Raw genomic sequence first — 19358 nt, forward strand, 5'->3', positions numbered from 1 at the left:
AGGTTTATTATGCAAGATGCAGCACAAACAAAAGAAATACATGGAAGATGCTAAAGTAGAGTTTCACGTTATATATGAAGACGCTTATAATTATAAAATATAATTGAGTTGCTTCCATTCAATTCTAAAATAATATCATAGTTATCCTCCTTTGCATATTATTGGAGCAGCAACAAATGTTGATTTTGTGACGAAAACTTTACACTCCACATGTTATACAACCAATAATGCAACACATATCTTAATTCTTTTTCTGATAAATAATGTTGTTCAATGTTTTCTCTCTTCATTTTACAATGCGAGCAAACGCAACTTATATTATTAAGGTGTCTTGAATATATAGATGGAATTATTGATGAGGACTATAATTGGATCTCATGTGACAAAAAGGTTCGAAATTTGTACTACAACTAACATCTTTCACATTTTTCTTTTAAGGAAAAATATATAATAACAGATAGAGAATGCAATATTATTAAAAGTGTCACGTTCTTTGATTTTGGATTTCGGCCGTTTACCTATAATTTAAAAAGATATATGCATTAAAATAAAGCCTAATTTCTGATAAAAAAATAATTAAAATAATAACTATAAAAATAAACAAAAACTACTAATATTAAATAACGTGTGGTGTTCCACTTGCCACTTGCTTTCTCCCTCTGCTCTTAGTTGTTTACTTTATTTCCTTCATGCAAATTTTTCCTGCTATATATGATTGACAATGACAAAACAGTCCCTAGCTCTCTTATGGAGCAAACTAGTTTTCTCTTTTTTTTTTTGGTGGATTGGGTGAATCTCACTAGGAGTGTGTGATTGACCAGCACCAAGCATAATGACTTATGACCCTTCAACACGGAAATCGTCCCATTCTTTGAATTTAGGAAATAAAATTATGCACGTTTAATTTAAAGATTTTGTTTTCATTTTTTATATTTTTTCATGGAAGAATATATTTGTTACGTTGGGTAACCGGAGGTAATGGGCTTGACTCGTTAGGTTGACCCAATCGTGCTTCTGGGCTTCCGTCCGACTTGTGAGTACGAGTGAATGAGGGGTGGTACCTGCAAAGACACTCCGATGCCTAAGTCAGCATGAGGTTAAGCAGGTTTAGAATATATTGGAACTTAGAGATACCTGAGGGATGTCAGTGTATTTATAGTGGTGAACCAATAACCACCGTTGGAGTAGTTCCACTTTTTAGGGTGTATAACCGTCCCTTTATCTTAGGGAGGTTACGATATGGCTTCTGGAAGTGGGTAGAGAGATTTTAGGGGCAGTTACTCATTTGAATGAGTGTTTATCGGCTAGCTAATCTTGGTCCCCGACTTCTTTGGGGTAAGTCGTGGTGAGAACCGACTTCGTAGGGAGAAGGTCGGTATAGGGCGAGGCTCAATCCTTTGGATTGGGCCTTTCGTTGGGTCCTGGGCCTTATCATTGGGTCAGGGTATGAACAGTGCCCCTACTCGAGCCCATTTTTTTTTAAGACTTGGGTTTGAGTATTCTACTCGGGGTCGTAGCCGACTTGTGAGGGAATCGACGTGATCCGACATGACTTTTCGTGGCTTTTGATTTTCACAGTTACGTCTAATCAAACGTCGCGTCCGTTAGAGGTTCGCGTAGGGATTGATTACCTTGGTAACGGTGCACTCATTAATGACCGCTTTTGTTTTTACCATTATGCCCCTAACGTGTTTATAAATACTTTCCCTTTCTGTCGTTGTTTCGTTTCTACGATTTTTCAAATTTGCTTCTTATCTGTTCGTGGGGAATTCTTGTTTGAAGGCTTTCATCTTCTTCTACCTTTTTCTGGGCAAAGGTTGGTTCTTTCTCCCCTTCTCTTTTACTAAGTGCTTCTGTTTGCATGCCTTTTATTATTTAGAGGGAGAAGGTGACGTTGTAGGCTTCTGTTTAATTCCATGCTCCTTTAGGAACTCTCGTTTTTTATTCTTTTTCTTTTCTCTTTGTAGGTTTTCATCATACCTTAGGAAAGAATGTCTTCTGTAGAAGTTCTTGCTCAATGGGTCGATGTCACAGTCTTAGGGGAGGAACCTTTGGTCGATACCGAATTTATCACCAACCTTCGCGCTCATCACCGAATTTGTACATCCGAGGAGGATGAGTCGAAGTATGAATTCGTGGTCCCGGGTCCGGAAGACCGGGTTTGTTTTGGGAGGGACACTGAGGTGGTCCCTCTGTTCTACATGTATGAGAGCATGGTTACCCGTTTGGGTGTTTTTCTTCCATTTTCTGATTTCGAAATGGCTGTTTTACGTCACTGTCGAGTTGCTCCTACCCAACTTCACCCCAACTCTTGGGGTTTTCTGAAAATCTACCAGTTTATCAGCCATGCTTTAGACTTTCCGACTTCTTTGAGGATTTTCTTTTATCTCTTCCACATGACCAAGCCCTTCAGTGGGCAAAATAACAAGCAACAATGGGTGTCTTTCCGAGCTATACAAGGTCGGAGAGTTTTCACCCTTTTTGATGAATCCTCCCATGACTTCAAAAATTATTTTTTCAAAGTTCAAGGCGTAGAGGGTCACCACCCCTTCTTCTTAGACGAGAGTTCTTCCCCTCGCTTTCCTCTGTACTGGCTAGAGGCCTCCCCCTATGAGAAATATGGTTTGGACGATCTAGATGAAGTGGAGGCAGCCATTGTGGGGTTCCTTCGAGAAGTGTGGGGGAGGGCCTCATATCTAGATACCAAAAAATTTCTCCAGGGGCCGCCGACCTTTGTCCAGACACAACTAGGTAGCTTTTATTTTTCGGCTTTGTTTTCGACTTGCGACTTGTTTTTGTCAACTTTTCTGACTTTTTTGGCTACTAATTGCTTTTTTTTTACAGAAATGGCGAAGAAGAATTTCAGTGAATCTTACCAGAGAGTCCAGGAGGCCAAGGCGAGGTCCCGTGCCAGGGCTGGCAGCGCCAGGGTAACTAGCTTTCCTCTTCCTCCTCCTTCCCCTTCTTCCCGAAGTTTGGGGACTCCTTCTCAACCCATCATCATTTCCTCCTCGGCTTCTTCTCAGCCGCCCCCTCCCCCCTGACCTTCTCCTGAGCCAGAGAAGAAGAAGCATAAGACTTTAGAGTCTAGCTCTTCTTTTGAAGGTGAAGCTAAGGTGGATGTTCCTGCATTTATCCGAAAATACATCTATCCCCATACCCGTATAGGTATGGATGATGTTTCTATCTGGAACCACCTCACTATTCTAGCTCAGGAGAATATCAGGGCGGCGGCGGTGTGCACCAAGTTTCTTGATATTTTTGAGAAGACTCCTCTTAGCTCTCTGGATTCAACCTCGAGGGTTGAAGAGTTGGAGGAAAGGCTTCTCATATATTAGAAACATGAGAAGGAGTTGAAGGAGGATGTCGCTAAGTTGAAGGAGGAGAGGGATGGCCTTCGGGAGAAGGAGAGCAAGTTACAAGTCCAATGCAATATGGAGGAGGGCTTGAGGAAGAAGGCGCAGGAGAGTTATTCGAGCTTGTTCAAGGACCTCGTGGAGGTGAGGAAGGACTTGTTGAATTCTCTGAATGCTTACGCCGAGTTGGAGGACTCTATTGCTGAAGGAGCCGAGGAGGCCTGGAGGATTTTTAAGGAGCAGGTCGGAGTCCTTGCTCCCGACCTGGATCTCTCTCCTTTGGATCCTGACAAGGTCGTCATTGATGGTTCCATAGTTTCTCCTCCTGCTCTCGAGGTTGTCTCTGAGTCAGATTTGAAGACTCGGGGGGAGAGAATCATTGAGTCCCCTCCTCGTCCAAAGGATGCTCCGAGTTCCTCGAGGTCTCACAGAACCTCCTCTCCATCTCCTATGGACACTTCTCTCCTTGGTCCTGATGGCGCTCCGACTACTCTTCCCGACTCTGGTGGTGATGTTCTCTAAAAAATTTGTTGGCTATATGGGGGCCCGGCCTGTGGGTCCCCTCTTTTTTAAACTCTTTTTTTTATGTTTGTGGTGGTGACTTGGTTGACATTTTCCTTGGTCTCTTAAGGCCGTAAACAAAAAATACTTAGAAATACCCTTTTTGGATAAGGGTTTAAGTTTAACAAAAAATACCCTTTTTTGGATAAGGGTTTTAGTTACCTTTTGGTGTGCATGCTTTTCTGATTTTGGCATTTTTGAAAAACCCATTTGATCTTTTGAAAACCTTTTTCTAGGCTGTCTGTCCCTTTTGAGCCTTTTTGTTTTAAGGGCTTAGGACAGCCTTTAGTTTTGGCTTTTTAATAGGTTTTTCGATCTCTTTTTGGTATTCCTTTATACTCAATTTTTTGATTCATTGAGTTCCTATGACTTAGGTTATTTTTGCGATGCGTTTTTTCTCCTACTCGATTTTTCATCTCGACTTATGAGTCGGAGTGTCTCCGAGTTTCTCATGATCAACCTTTATAACCTCTTTACACTGACTTGTACCTCGTCGTTTTATCCTGACGACCATCTAAGTCGGTTCATGGGATTTTCATGCTTTGTCGAGCTTAAGTCGGCGCGTTTCATAGAAAGAAAAACAAACGAGAAGGAATTTATAAGAGATATTGTAAAAGATCTTTATTTATTTGGGAAGGTACCTTACTGTTACTAAGGGTTTTTAATAATCTATTCCCTCTTAGTCTCTACTGTGATGCCTCGTTAAAAACCCTTCTTCAGAAAAAACCCTTTGATTTTTGGGAAAAAATCGTGAAGTTGGAAAAAGAGTACATCAGGGAATAGAGTTTGCATTTAACTATAGTACCTTTTCATGTTACAAGCATGCCACGACCTTGGTAACTCGGTGTCATTTAGGTCGGTCACCTTATAATAGCCTTTTCCTAGGACTTCCCTAATCTTGTATGGTCCCTTCCAATTAGCGGCGAGCTTTCCTTCCCCAAACTTGTTGACTCCTATGTCATTTCTGATTAAGACCAAGTCGTTTGGGGTGAAGCTCCTTCGAGTGACTTTTTTGTTGTACCTGATAGTCATCCTTTGTTTCAATGCTGCTTCTCTTATCTGGGCTTGCTCTCGGACTTCGGGGAGCAAATCAAGTTCCTCTTTGTACCCCTGTATGTTCCCGATTTCATCATGGAGGATCACCCTTGGGCTTTGTTCACTAATTTCCACTGGTATCATAGCTTCTACACCATAGACAAGTCAGAAGGGCGTTTCTCCAGTGGCAAATTGTGGTGTCGTCTGGTAAGCCCACAACACTTGGGGGAGCTCCTCTGTCCAGGCTCCTTTTGCATCTTGTAGTCTTTTCTTTAGCCTTGCCAATATGACTTTGTTGGCTGTTTCGACTTGTCCATTTGCTTGGGGATGTTCCACCGAGCTGAACTGCTGTTTGATCTTCATACTGGCCACTAGGTTTCTAAAGGTGGAGTCGGTGAACTGGGTTCCGTTATCTGTAGTAATGGAATAAGGTATTACATACCTTGTGATGATATTTTTGTAGAGGAACCTCCGACTTCTTTGGGCTGTGATAGTGGCTAATGGTTCTGCTTCAATCCACTTTGTGAAATAATCTATTCCCACGATTATGTATTTGACTTGTCCTGGCGCCTGGGGAAAAGGACCTAACAAATCCATTCCCCACTTTGCGAAGGGCCATGGAGAAGTTATACTAATGAGCTCCCCGGGGGGAGCCACGTGAAAATTTGCATGCATTTGGCATGGCTGGCACTTTTTCACAAATTCTGTGGCATCTTTCTGCAAGGTCGGCCAGTAGAATCCGGCTTGGATTACTTTCCTAGCTAGCGACCTGGCTCCGAGATGGTTTTCGCAGATCCCATTATGAACCTCCTCTAGTACTTCAGTGGTCCTTGAGGTCGGTACGCACTTCAACAATGTCGTTGATATTCCTCTTTTATAAAGGATATTTTTCACCAGAGTGTAATGTTGTGCTTCCCTCCGGATTTTCTTAATCTCTTTTTCTTCTTTGGGGAGGATGTCAAATTTTAGGTATTCGACCAAGGGATTCATCCCGAGGTTTAGCCCAGTTACCTCAAGGACATCTCGTTTGTCCTCTACTTTTACCACAGAGGTTCTTGGAGAATTTTCTGGATCAAGCTTCTATTATTCCCTCCTGGCTTGGTACTTGCTAACTTGGAGAAGGCGTCTACTCTGCTATTGAGATCCCGGGTTATGTGCTTAACCTCGGTTTCCACAAAGTGCCTGAGGTACTCCAGAGTTCTTTCCAAGTATCTTTTCATGTTCGGGTCTTTAGCCTGATACTCTCCATTTATCTGGGAGGTCACCACTTGAGAGTCATTGTATATCATCACTTTTGTTGCACCGACTTCTTCTGCCAGCTTCAATCCTACAATTAGGGCTTCATATTCTGCCTGATTATTTGAAGCTGGAAATTCAAATTTGAGGGATACATCTTTTTGGGTTCCCCTTTCGTCAGCCAGTATTATGCCTGCACCGCTTCCTGTCTTATTTGAGGATCCATCTACATAAAGTTTCCATGCAGTTGGCTTTTTCTCTTGATCTCCCGCGTATTTTGCTATGAAGTCCATGAGGCATTGGGCTTTGATTGCTGTCCGAGTTACATACTTCAAGTCGAACTCGGAGAGCTCTATTGCCCATTGAACCATTCTCCCTGCAACATCCGTCTTTTGGAGGATTTGCTTCATGGGTTGGTTCGTTCGGACTCTTATCGTATGAGCTTAAAAGTAAGGTCGTAGCCTCCGTGAGGCTATTACTAAGGAGTAAGCAAATTTCTCCAGTTTGTGGTACTTTAGTTCGGGGCCTTATAGAACTTTGCTGATGAAGTACACTAGATGTTGTCCGACCTCGTCCTCCCTTATCAGGGCTGATGCGACAGCTTTGTCTACTACAGACAGATATAGGACGAGATCTTCCCCAACTAGAGGTCAGGTTAGGATTGGAGGTTGGCTCAAGAACCTTTTGAACTCCTGGAACGCTCCTTCGCATTCTGGAGTCCATTCAAACTGGCATCCCTTTCTTAATAAAGAGAACAGTGGAAGGGATTTTAATGCTGATCCTGCCAAGAACCTGGAGAGGGCTGCAAGTCGGCTATTTAGTTGTTGAACATCCCTTAAGCAAGTCGGGCTCTTCATTTCCAGTATAGCTTAACACTTATCGGGATTTGCTTCAATCCCTCTTTGCGTCAGCATAAACCCTAGGAATTTTCTGGCCTCCACTGCGAAGGTACACTTTGCGGGATTTAGCCTCATCCCGTGTAACCTTATGGTGTCGAAGACTTGCGAGAGTTCTGTCAAGAGATCAGCTTCTTCCTTGATTTTTACTAGCATGTCGTCTACGTAGACTTCCATTAAGCTCCCGAGGTGGGGGGACGAACACCTTGTTCATCAGCCTTTGGTATGTGGCCCCTGCATTTTTTAATCCAAATGGCATGACCACGTAGCAGAAATTTGCTCAGGGCGTGATAAACGATGTTTTCTCTTGGTCTGGCTCATACATAGGGATTTGATTATATCCCGAGTAGGCATCCATGAACGACAAGTATTGATACCCCGAGCTAGAGTCTACTAGAGTATCAATAATTGGGAGTGGGTAAGGGTCCTTGGGACATGCCTTATTTAAGTCGGTGTAGTCGACGCACATCCTCCATTGGCCGTTTTGCTTTTTGACTAGCACTACATTTGCTAGCCATGTTGGATATTTAACTTCTCTGATGAAGCCGGCTTCTAGGAGTGCCTGTACTTGCTCCTCCACCACTAGGACTCGTTCCGGGCCGAGCTTGCGCCTTCGCTGTTGTACAGGTCGGGATCCTGGATGCACCGAGAGCTTGTGGGACATAAGCTCGGGATCTATCCCAGGCATGTCGGAGGATTTCCAGGCAAAGAGGTCAGAATTGTCTCTTAGGAGCTTAGTCAACCCTTGCTTCAGGGTTTCCCCTAGGTTGGCTCCTATGTTGGTATTTTTTCCCTCCTCTTTGCCGACTTGTATTTCCTCAGTTTTTCCTCTTGGCTATGGTCGCAACTCTTCTTTGGCCCTTGCACCCCGATTAGGGCATTATATGCTGACCCCACGTCAATGACTATGAAGTCTATACTCAGAGTTTTGGATTTTTCCCCCTTTCCAAAGGTAATATGAAGGGGTAAGAATCCAGTGGCTTTATTGGCGTCTCGCCTAGCCCGTATAAGGTGTCGGGGTAGGCTCTTAGCTCCCTCTCATCCAACCCTAGCTTGTCAAACACGGGTTTGAAAAGGATGTCCGTCGAGCTTCCTTGATCTACTAGAGTTTTGTGGAGATGGGCATTGGCTAGGATCATGGTTATCACCACTGGATCGTCGTGTCCAGGGATTACTCCTTGCCCATCCTCCTTTGTAAATGAGATGGTGGGAAGGTCGGGCGATTCGCTCCCGACCTGGTAGACTTGCTTGAGGTGTCTCTTGCGAGAGGACTTGGTGAGTCCCCCTCCCGTGAATCCACTTGAGATCATATGTATATGTCTCTCCAGAGTCTGCGGTGGTGGGTATCTTCTATCTGCGTCATCTCGCTTTCTCTTCCCATGATTGTCCGACCTTTCCATGAGATATCTGTCAAGTCGGCCTTCTCTGGCCAACTTTTCTATCACATTTTTGAGGTAGTAACAGTCGTTTGTTGAGTGACCATATATTTTATGGTACTCGCAGTAATCGCTGCGACTTCCCCCTTTTTTATTTCTAATGGGCCTGGGAGGCGGCAGCCTTTCAGTATTGCAAATTTTTCTGTATACGTCCACTATAGAGACCTTTAGAGGAGTATAAGAGTGATATTTCCTGGGTCTATCGAGACCGAGGTCTTCTTTCTTCTTGGGCTCCCTCTCCCTCTCTTTTATCAAGGGAGGGTGTCCAGGTCGCCAACTCGACTCTCTCAGTCTGGCATTTTCCTCCATGTTGATGTACTTTTCCGCTCTCTCCTGTACATCACTCAAAGAGGTCGGGTGCCTTTTTGATATGGACTGTGAGAAGGGTCCTTCCCTAAGTCCATTTACTAATCCCATGATAACTGCCTCTGTGGGCAGATCTTGAATTTCCAAACACGCTTTGTTGGGTAACCGGAGGTAATGGGCTTGACTCGTTAGGTTGGCCCAATCATTAGTGGAGAGAAACCTTCGAAGAGAATCGTGCTTCTGGGCTTCCGTCCGACTTGTGAGTACGAGTGAATGGGGGGTGGTACCTACAAAGACACTCCGATGCCTAAGTCAGCATGAGGTTAAGCAGGTTCAGAATGTATTGGAACTTAGAGATACCTGAGGGATGTCAGTGTATTTATAGTGGTGAATCAATAACCACCGTTGGAGTAGTTCCACTTTTTAGGGTGTATAACCGTCCCTTTATCTTAGGGAGGTTACGATATGGCTTCTGGAAGTGGGTAGAGAGATTTTAGGGGCAGTTACTCATTTGAATGAGTGTTTATCGGCCAGCTAATCTTCGTCCCCGACTTCTTTGGGGTATGTCGTGGTGAGAACCGACTTCGTAGGGAGAAGGTCGGTATAGGGCGAGGCTCAATCCTTTGGATTGGGCCTTTCGTTGGGTTCTGTGCCTTATCATTGGGCCAGGGTATGAACAATATTTATTTTCACTAAGGTTGGAAATGTTAATTATTTAGCCCCTCCCCCTCTCCGTGCAAAAATTATCGTCACTCTATAATTAATTTCTGGTATCATAATCAGAATTAATTTTAGGTAAAAATTCAGGTTCAACTAACTTAATGTAAAATTAATAATTAAGAACAGTTAAATAGTTAAATCGATTTGATTAAATTTTTATCTAATAATTTTCAGTTATCAACTTTAACATAAAATTGACTATATTTTAGTTTCCATCTTGATTCTTACATTCTTTAAGATTATTAGGCTAAATTTTAATATAGTATATTAAATTAACTCACCCTAAGTAAGTAACTAATAATTATCTCACATTTATAAAAGTTATTGGCACCATATTCTTGGTCGATATTAAACATCTAACAAAATATAAAAGATTTAAAATCACTCCTTAGACCAACACTTTATGAAAAGAATTCTTTATACCCGAATTTATATAAAACTATGTTGAGTTAAGAAATTAACTAAATTAATTAGTGATGACAAACATTATTTTTGGGCAAAATAAATAATTGGTGTTGATTAATTGTACTTATTTTTACTAATTGTTTATTGTTGTAGGCCAAAATTTCAATAGCCCAAATGGAATAAAAAGCAATTAGCAAGGATGATTGGGCTGAAAGCAAAAATCAAAAGCCCAAGAAAAAGCAAAAAGATAGAAGCCAAATAAATCAGATGGGCCAAACGCGTTACATGAACCAAACCGATCCAAGCCCGTATCCATCCCACAAAGCTTCTCTTGTAAGATTGAATTCTTCACTCCTCCAAAATGTGCAACGTATCTCTTCTCTCTGACCAAGTCAAATCAGCTTCAGAAAAGTAAGAAAGAGAACGAGAGTGAAAGAGCTTCTTCACCAAGCAAATCACCAAAGAAGCAAGAAAGAGAAACTAAGCTTGAAAGGCAGAAGTCATCTCAATAAATCCAAACCAAATCAAGCTTAGGTTATAGGTAAATCTTTTCCTCATACATGCAACTCGATCTCATCTCTTCTTCCCAACTCTCTGCTCTATCCTTAAATGGTATTCAAGGAAAAGTTGTTCTCTGCGCTATTCTGTTTCACATCTATGATCACAAGTGATACTTGGGGACCAAGTAGTTTTTCAATGGCTAAGATCAAGTTGATCATGAGAAGATTTCTATGGTTACTGCTTTGTGGCTTTCGGTCAAGATGAGGAACTCAGAGGGAAAGTTTCTACTCTGAGGATTAAAGAGGAAAAGTGAACATGTGGGTTGGTGAAGCTCAAGCCTCAAGGTATTGACCTTGGAAGAAGAACCAAGCAACATGCAAGGAGATAAAAAGAAGCTTGTTGTTCTTTCATGTTTTATTGATTGTAATGTACTTTTCCAAGTTTATCTTTCTGTAATTTCTTGTGAGAAAAGGCATTGTGAGAAAGCTCAAGTAAAAGCCATGAGTGGAAAAAGGCTGAGTGATACACTTGAGAGAAAAGACTAGAGTTATTTTTCTGATTTCTTTAGGTTGGCTAAGTGTCTTGAATTTTGTACCTGTTTGGTATCCCTTTCTTAGTTGGGTTAGCATTAAGAGTGAATAGTTAGGAGTTAGCATAGCCAATGTCAAGTTAGGATAGAACTTGAGTGTGAAATTGGTGTATGTAATTCTGTTAACTATAGTGAAATTCTTTCATAATTGTGGAGGAGATTGGATGTAGGTTGCATGGCACAAGGCAACCGAACCAGGATACATGTTGGTGTTCGCTTTTCTCTTCTCTGCGAAGTTCTGTTTTCTGATATTCATGAGACAAAAATAAATTATCTCATAAATTTCCGCTGCTGAGTTCAAATAGAATCAGAATTGTAATTCTGTTTTAAAAGGTCATAATAGCAACTTAAAAAAGAAAGGCATAGATTCAACCCCCCTTTTCTAAGCCCAACACAACCTTCAAACTAGAATGAGATCCGCGCAATGCGTGGGACGATAAATTAATGATAGTATATAATAAATATTAAAAATGGTTATATTTTGTAGAAATACATTAAATATGTGTAAATTGAAGTTAAATTTAAAAAGTATTTTATTTTAAATAATTTGTAGTACAAAAAATTTGGATGTTAGAGTTGTACAAAGTGACATTTTTTGTTTGGTGGTTTGATTTTTGCATTTGTTTTAGTTGATGGACTTAGTCATCTTATGTGGTACTCGTCCTCCTTTTTTTGTTGGTTGTTAGAGTTGATGCTTTCTTCTTTTTGTCGTAGGTTCTTGAGAAAACATGTTCTTTATGAATTGTTGAGTTTGATGCACTTTCTATTGTGTTATTTGGTTCCATCTAGGTATGTATGTTCTTCTTTCGAAGATGTATCTTGAATTTGTATGATTTTCTTCCTCCTTAATCTCTTGATGGGGTGGTGCTTCAATGTCATTATTTTTCTGAAATGTCATTAGATTTGAAGCAGTTGTGCCCAATAAGTTTTTTGCGTCGCCATCAAATAGTACAAAAGTTGTTGTAATACTTTGATCTAAAACCTTTAATTGAATTCTGAACCTAAAATAAGTATTGGGCTAGCAACTAATAATTTGACAGATGAGATTACGAAAAGTATATAGAGTTACCTTATTGTTGGATATTGTGGTGTTTGATTACATGTGGCACAAATATAGTTATTTCTTTTTTTTATATAGTTGCTAAAATTGTGAAGATCTTTTTCTATTCCAATATTCAATTTATGTTATCAATAGGTATATGGTATTTGAGTAAGTATGAATGTATGATGCATGTTGTGATTTTTTTTGTCATACCTGATCATTAGATTCTCATTGCAGTTCGAAAATAAATTTTTTTGTGCTAAATTTGATGTCATGTGAAGGAATAGTAATAAGAGACTTATATATGTAGTTTAAATCAAGGTTGCGAGAACCGGATCGGTCAATAAACCGGTAGGTCACTGGTTCAATAATTCACTGGTTTGACCAGGGTTCAACCGGGGTTCAACCGGTTTAATTAAATATTAAATAAAATTATTAAAAATTTAATATACAATTTCAAATAATTAAATTCAATAATTTCAAATATTAAATAACATTGAGTAAGCTCCATATTTTTTTTCACATTGCTGCTTGAATCTCCTAAAGTAACAGCAAAGACAACATCAAATCCTCATGCTATTGGAACTCTAGCCAACAACACTCCTTCCAAGTTCAGTGTAGCATCCAAAAGTTTTGTTTGTGATTCTAGTTCAATCTGTATGAACTGCAAAGAAACAGTAGTTACTAGCAGCAGATACCATTTATAATCAACATCATTCAGACAGAAGAAGCATAATATAAGTGTAAAATCAATGAAAAGAACTTACAGGAACACCTGCAGCCTCATCTAATCCCAAGCATAGCTTCTTTTGCACCTAACAATGCTTTATTAACTGCTTTCTTATTGGATTTAGAAACTTACTCTATCCACTGTGAGAATTGTATTTTCAACATCAACACAAAAGAAAAGCAAAAACATGAGAGCCTGAAGTGTAAAAACATAACCAAAATTAACTCAGAAAAAAATACAGAATCATTCAGCAACCAAAAATCAGTAAAGCCAGTTCAAATTGACAAAATTAGCAAATCCAGTATTAACAAAATCAGCAAATCCAGTATTAACAAAATCTGCAAATCAGCATTCAGCAATTCAATATTATTAATAACAGTACAAATTACAAAACAAGCAAAAATAATTCCAAGCAACAGTGCTTACTGGCGGTGAGGGAGGAAAGGTAGTGACGGCGACGGAGGAGTGGGAACTACCAGCAAAGACAGAGAGAGAGAGCTCGAACAGAGGAGACGATGACCTAGAACGATGAGAGGAGAGGAGAGTAGGAGACCTTCCTACGACGGCGGCGAAATGAGGAAGGATGAGAAGAGGGATGGCGGTTGCGGGCTGCGTTCGAACTTCCACCGAACAGAGCTTCCAGCCTTCCACACGTGGCACCGCACCCACCATCTGTGCAAAGGAGAAGAGTGACGATGACTTCGAAGAGAAATGGTGGGTACAGGCTGCGTTTGAAGTTCGGAGGAGAAGAGTTTGGCCGTTTGGGGATTAGGGTTCTCCAATTTTCAGAGAGAAAGAGAGGGGTGGGGTCTAGGATGGCAAATCGGGGGTATTGGGGCAGGGCATGGAGGGTTCTCAAATAAGTGGAAACTGATTGCTATTAGGGCTTCTTTCCATTTACGTGTTTTTTTTCTTTTATTTTTTATTTTTTTTTAACGCCAAAACGACGTCGTTTAGCATCTTAGCTTTCAAACAAAAAACCGCTAAAAATCGGACGGTTCTTTCGGTTCACCGGTTAACCGTCGGTTCGACTGGTTTTTCTATCGGTTTTTTGCTAGTCGGTTTTTGACGTTATTCGGACCGGTTAAGTGCCGGTTCCTAGTTATTCCAATTGAACCGGTTGGTCCGGTTCGATTTTCAGAACCATGATTTAAATGGTATGGAATTTAAATACTTATAACGTAAAATTTATTATGATTAATAATATTATTATGACATTTGTAATATGAATGTTTATTACTTATTTATAAAAATTAATAAATTAATTATTGCGGTTATAAATTTATTGTATTGTTTATAACGGTAAGATATAATAAATATAGGAATATGAATTCAATGTATTTGGAGGTTAGAAATTTATTGGATTCTATTTTTTAATTTTTTATTTGTATCTAATATGAAAATGTATGTCTAATATCATATTTTTTGGTTTCGTTTTGATACTCTTTTAATAAATTTTTTTTAATTTTCAAATATTCTTTTTAAAATTTATATTGGTAAAATAAAATAGAATTTGTTTTTAATAATAAGTAAAAACTACAATAATAGTTCTTTGTACCTAGTGTTACTTCTAAAAATTAAAATGATTATTTTTTTTTACCAAAGTTACAGAGACTCGAACTCGCGACCAATATGGGAGATTATGCCATTTGAGGTATAACTCATTGGCAAAAATTAAAATAATTATAATAAACATAATTATAATAATAAAATATAATTTTCATTTTTAAAATTTTTAATTTATAAATTAATTGTTGCGGTTATAAATTTATTGTATTGTTTATAACGGTAAGATATAATAAATATAGAAATATGAATTCAATATATTTGAAGGTTACAAAGTTATTGGATTCTATTTTTTAGTTTTTTATTTTTATATTTTATTTTTTATTGATTTGAAAATAATAGTTGATTTGGTAAGAATTGAGTGGTTAATTTTAAAATTATGCTAAGTAAGCAATATTATTGATATGACATTAATAAAAAAATATCTCAAAAATAATATAATGCATATTTATATACCTACTTTTATGTATTAAGAATAAATTATTAAAATAGTAATTAAAAATAAACGTGACTGAAAGCAGTCCAGAGACAAAGTATGACAAATGGGGTAATATATTTTGTAACGTGAATTAACCTCATGATTCGCATTCTAGAAGTGTGAAGCATGATGAAAGACTAGTTACTAAATGAGATGGATATGGAGAAGAGTGGTTTGATGGTCCGTACGTATTATTGGTATGATTAGGTGTATGATGATGATATTGGAGAAGAGTGTCAGAATGTCGAAATGATAATTGCATTGAAAACGAAGAGATCTAAATCTACATACCTCGCATATGTATTGCCTGTCAACATCGTCATTGCATCATTCTCTCAGTCTCAGGTTATATATGCATGCAATGGATATTATTGGGCAATTTATACAAATAAGATGGTTGAAGAAAATATTACACAAATATAATATTGATAAACTCTAAATACAAATGCAACAAAAATAAATGTATATAATCGATAATTTACGACATTTTATAACAGAATTTAAATACACGTAATTTGCTATACTTTTTCACGGATTACGTTGAGAGCATGCATAACATAAAACGCTATATCCTGTAGTAGTTATAATCAAATTTTTTGAAAGCATAATTTGCTACATTCTGTAGTGGATTATGAGGAGAGTGACTCATTATATAAATCTGTGTAATAGTAACAACACATGATGCAAAATGTACGAATTGATACAAAATGTAGTCGTCATTTGCAATAAGTTATACAAAAATAATAGCCACCAGACATTAAAACTAATACAAAATAAGTTAACTACATAAGTCATACAAAATATAACTGTTACAAGTCGTTAACCCTAACAAAAAATAAATAAGTCATAATTCAAACAATGATAACGGTCGGAACTAAGACAATGGGCGCTACTGCTAGTCACCATCAACATTATAGTAGCCCCCGAATGGACCAAGTAGGTGCGAGCCTGTGTCACATCGAGTCGAACACCTAACTCTGGCCGTTCGCAGATCTCTGGGTGGAGCCTCCTATAGCCCAACTCCAAATGTAGATGGGGGCGTCCCCCCATGTCGAACCAAGTGTCGTATGGACTGCCTGCGGACTCATTCAGGTCGATCGGGAGCTGGGTCTCAGGAACCTGTGATGGAACATCCGCTGGCTGTGGCCTATACTCCGGAGGGTCAGATGGGCCGCCTGGAATCAGACTCTGGTATTGATGAACGTCGTCACCCCATATGATCTCTGCAAAATTCGCATAGAATTGGAATCTCGCCAGCTGATCATCTAAATCCATGGTGAAAGTAGTGATAGCAAGATTATGCTTTCAAAAAATTTGGTACTCTCCTCATAATTCGTTATAGGATGTAGCGGATTATGCTTTCAAAAAATTTGGTCATAAACTGTTATAGGGTGTCACGGATTACATACAATTGCTTTTGTTGCATTTGCATCTGGAGAGTTTGCAAATGTTGTATTTACGTAACGTTTTCCTTCAATCATTTTATTTATGTAAATTGTCTATATTATTGTTTATATATATATAAACAAAACAATTTGTATTAGTTACTTTTAATACTAAAAATAAAATGTATAAAAAAATATGTAGAAAGGACATTTAGAAATAAGAGAAATACTATATACTAGTATGTTTTGTGATTTGTAACTATTAAGTAGTTATTAATAGTAGTTTTAATGATGTAAAATTACAATATGAGATTATTTATTTTTTTATTAGTTAAGTGTTGATTAAATTTTAATAAGAAAAAGTCTAAGGGGTCAGCAATTTTATTAAATTTTGGAAAGCATGTAACCAGTAAAAGAAAAGTGAGTAATCTCACACCATTAGATAAAATCTTATACCATTAAAATTATCATTAATAATTACTTGATGGCTACAAATTACAAAAATTACTAACCCTAACATTCTTCTTTTAATAAAAGTGTTGACTCCTTAAATTTTTTTTTTTAAATAAACCCTTAACTAATAGTGCAGCATGTAGAATATACCATACAAAGTAATGCATAATTTGATTCCATTCTTGATTAAGAAGAAAAATTTACTAGGGGGGGCGGGTGCAATGTTCCAATTATTGTAGAAGCACACAGATATGGCAGGGTACTTAGTAGAAGTAATAAAAGCTAAAGGGGTTGAAGTATGAGTGGGAGTCCATGGGTAGGCCTTAGAGAGAGCATGATAGATGGTGAGTGATGGTAAGTTGGAGAAATGTTGAAAGAGAAGTTAGAGAGAAGTAGGGTTAACACAATCTTGTACTCCATGAATGTCAAGTTCCTACCAACACACATTCTCCCTCCAAATCCAAATGGCAAGTAACCCATCTTGTGTTTGCACCCACCATTCACATCCTCCATGAACCTCTCTGGCTTGAACTCATTAGCGTCCTCTCCCCATAGCTCCGGGTCATGGTGCATGGCCACCACATCGATCCACATGTTGGTTCCTTTAGGCACTGTTAAACCATCAATTTGAATGTCGTCTCTTGCTTGCCTTTGCACATTTGGTGATGGAGGGTACAGCCTTAGAGCTTCATTCATCACCCACTTCATCTGATGCATAATCTTTAATTTATTAATTAAGCTATAATTTAATAAGAAAGTATAAGGAGCCAATGGAATATTTGTATAATGAATGTTTAAAGAATATCAGAGATATAACCATTAATGTTACCCTTTTTCATCAACTGAAACTTTTAGGATGAGTGATGTTTATTTTGTAACTCAATATAATCTGTTGTACACATCGTACGCCTAGACCATTGGTTCCTAGCAGTACTCTAATTTAATTAAAAAAAGAAAATGATGTGTATAAATATACGTACCTTGTTTAAACCAGAAAGCATGGCGAGATCAATAACGTGGTTGTGGCGAGAAAGAAGGTGTTGAATCTCATCTCTCAGTTGGTTCTGCCAATCCTGATGCATAGCCAGAAGCAGCAATGTCCAGGTGATAGAAAGCGCCGTGGTTTCATGTCCGCCAAAGAAGAATGTCTTGCATTCGTCAACAAGCTCCCTCATTGTTAGCGAATCACCGTTTTCTTGAAGCAGCAAACCCAACAAGTCGCTCTTCGATTTGGATGATCTGTGACTCATGCGAGATTGAATGATAGACAACAAGAGCTCATCAATTTCTTTTCCTAACTTGTAGGCCTCTAGGGTTTTCTTAACGTTGAAGTACTTCCCGAATGGAACCCCAACATAGCGGTTGGTGTTGAAGAGAGTCATTTGAAGAGCTCGCAACTTTCGGAAGACTTGTGCGGCGTTGTGGTCATCGTCGATGCCGAGAATGGTTCTTGCTATGATGTCTCCGGCGGTGGCTACAATGTCCCTCTCAACGTCGATTGTGGCGGAAGCGGAGTTTAGTTGTGAGAGCCATGCTTGTACCATTTTGTTTGTTGATGCAAGCATGATGGTGAGCATGGCCTTGAGATGAATGGGATTGAATGCGGGTGCAACAATGTGGCGATGGCGAACCCAATCATTGCCTTCAACCATGACCAACCCACTCCCAAACATGGCCTCTCTGTCATCTCTAAACACATTTGGCTTTCCCCATCTCTTAGCTTCTACCTCCTTCGACATCTTCTTCAAGAATTCTACATACATTATTAGTCATAATCAAATTACACAATGCAATATTATATTAGCCGTTAAATAAAAATTTATTCAAATTATTTAACGACTTTTAACTATTAATTTCACGTTAAGTTGACTGGACGTTAATAAGAGTACTTAATTACCAAAAGATTTCTGCCAAGAGGAAAAGTAGGGGAAAACGTGAGAGTGTATATCATGGGTGAGAGTGATGAGATCATTATTATTGTTAATAATATTTTTCATGTGTTGGATGTTTCCAAGTGGGAAGCATGGGGTTGGGCCTCCAAAGCCACATCTCTTAAGCTTATTATGTGTTTGGATTGGGGAAATCCACCATGCGTATGTTACTATCAAGACCAATAACATCAAAAATGATGCCAACGCAGCAACAACAATACCACATAGCCCTGAAACTTCCATGATGGTGAACTACTCTCTTATCTAATAACTACGATTTAATTTGCTTGTGTTGCCGAAAACCAAGTGTTATGGATTGCTATTTATAATAAGAAGCTGAGGTGGTGTATGTTCAAACAATAGAATACATACATTTCATGTCAACCTTGTATATATTGCATTTAATCTCATTATTATTATTTCGTTAAAGTACTTTTTCGGTTTTTCACCCTTGCATTCACTTTCAACACCTTTTTATAGCATCAAAAATAATACATTTAACATTTTCTTATACAAATATTCATTATCAAAAGTGCTCTTATAAAATAACTATTCTTTTACACTAATTACTGTGGCTTTTCTTGAGGGCAAATTTTCTATATCCTTAAACACTTTTTATTAAAGAATATGTTTGTTAATTAAACAAGTTTTAGTTCTATATTTATTATAGAAAAGTATTAAAAGAATATCAAAATTTATTTTTTTTATTTATCATTTTTAGCTATCAATTTA

At 38.5% G+C, this 19358-nt stretch overlaps 2 protein-coding genes and 1 pseudogene across 3 annotated transcripts; all 3 read right to left on the reverse strand.

Moving 5' to 3' along the window:
* Positions 1-8004: 8004 nt before the first annotated feature.
* Positions 8005-8937, reverse strand: LOC107466895 (uncharacterized). Its single transcript, XM_016085903.1, has one exon. The coding sequence runs from the start codon at positions 8935-8937 to the stop codon at positions 8005-8007; it is 933 nt and encodes a 310-aa protein (XP_015941389.1).
* Positions 8938-12358: 3421 nt separating this feature from the next.
* LOC107466920 (uncharacterized) lies at positions 12359-13658 on the reverse strand. Of its 2 annotated transcripts, XR_001587821.3 has the most exons (3): positions 13240-13658; positions 12851-12953; positions 12359-12747 (listed from the first exon to the last, which is right to left on the reverse strand). XR_001587821.3 is itself a non-coding variant. In XM_021131158.2 (2 exons), the coding sequence occupies exons 1-2, from the start codon at positions 13483-13485 to the stop codon at positions 12942-12944; spliced, it is 258 nt and encodes an 85-aa protein (XP_020986817.1). In that variant the 5' UTR covers positions 13486-13658; the 3' UTR covers positions 12359-12941. The 2 variants fall into 2 exon arrangements, 1 of the variants encoding a protein (XP_020986817.1); XM_021131158.2 differs by having other exon boundaries at positions 12359-12953.
* Positions 13659-16977: 3319 nt separating this feature from the next.
* Positions 16978-18869, reverse strand: LOC107466948 (cytokinin hydroxylase-like; annotated as a pseudogene).
* Between the last annotated feature and the right edge of the window lie 489 nt (positions 18870-19358).

Source organism: Arachis duranensis, chromosome 9, assembly GCF_000817695.3.
Source record: "Arachis duranensis cultivar V14167 chromosome 9, aradu.V14167.gnm2.J7QH, whole genome shotgun sequence".
In the NCBI taxonomy this organism is placed as follows: Eukaryota; Viridiplantae; Streptophyta; class Magnoliopsida; order Fabales; family Fabaceae; genus Arachis; species Arachis duranensis.

Coding starts and splice junctions, on each gene's coding strand:
- LOC107466895 (XM_016085903.1), bottom strand. CDS start 8,937: ATGGGATTAGTAAATGGACTTAGGGAAGGACCCTTCTCACAGTCCATA.
- LOC107466920 (XM_021131158.2), bottom strand. CDS start 13,485: ATGGTGGGTGCGGTGCCACGTGTGGAAGGCTGGAAGCTCTGTTCGGTG.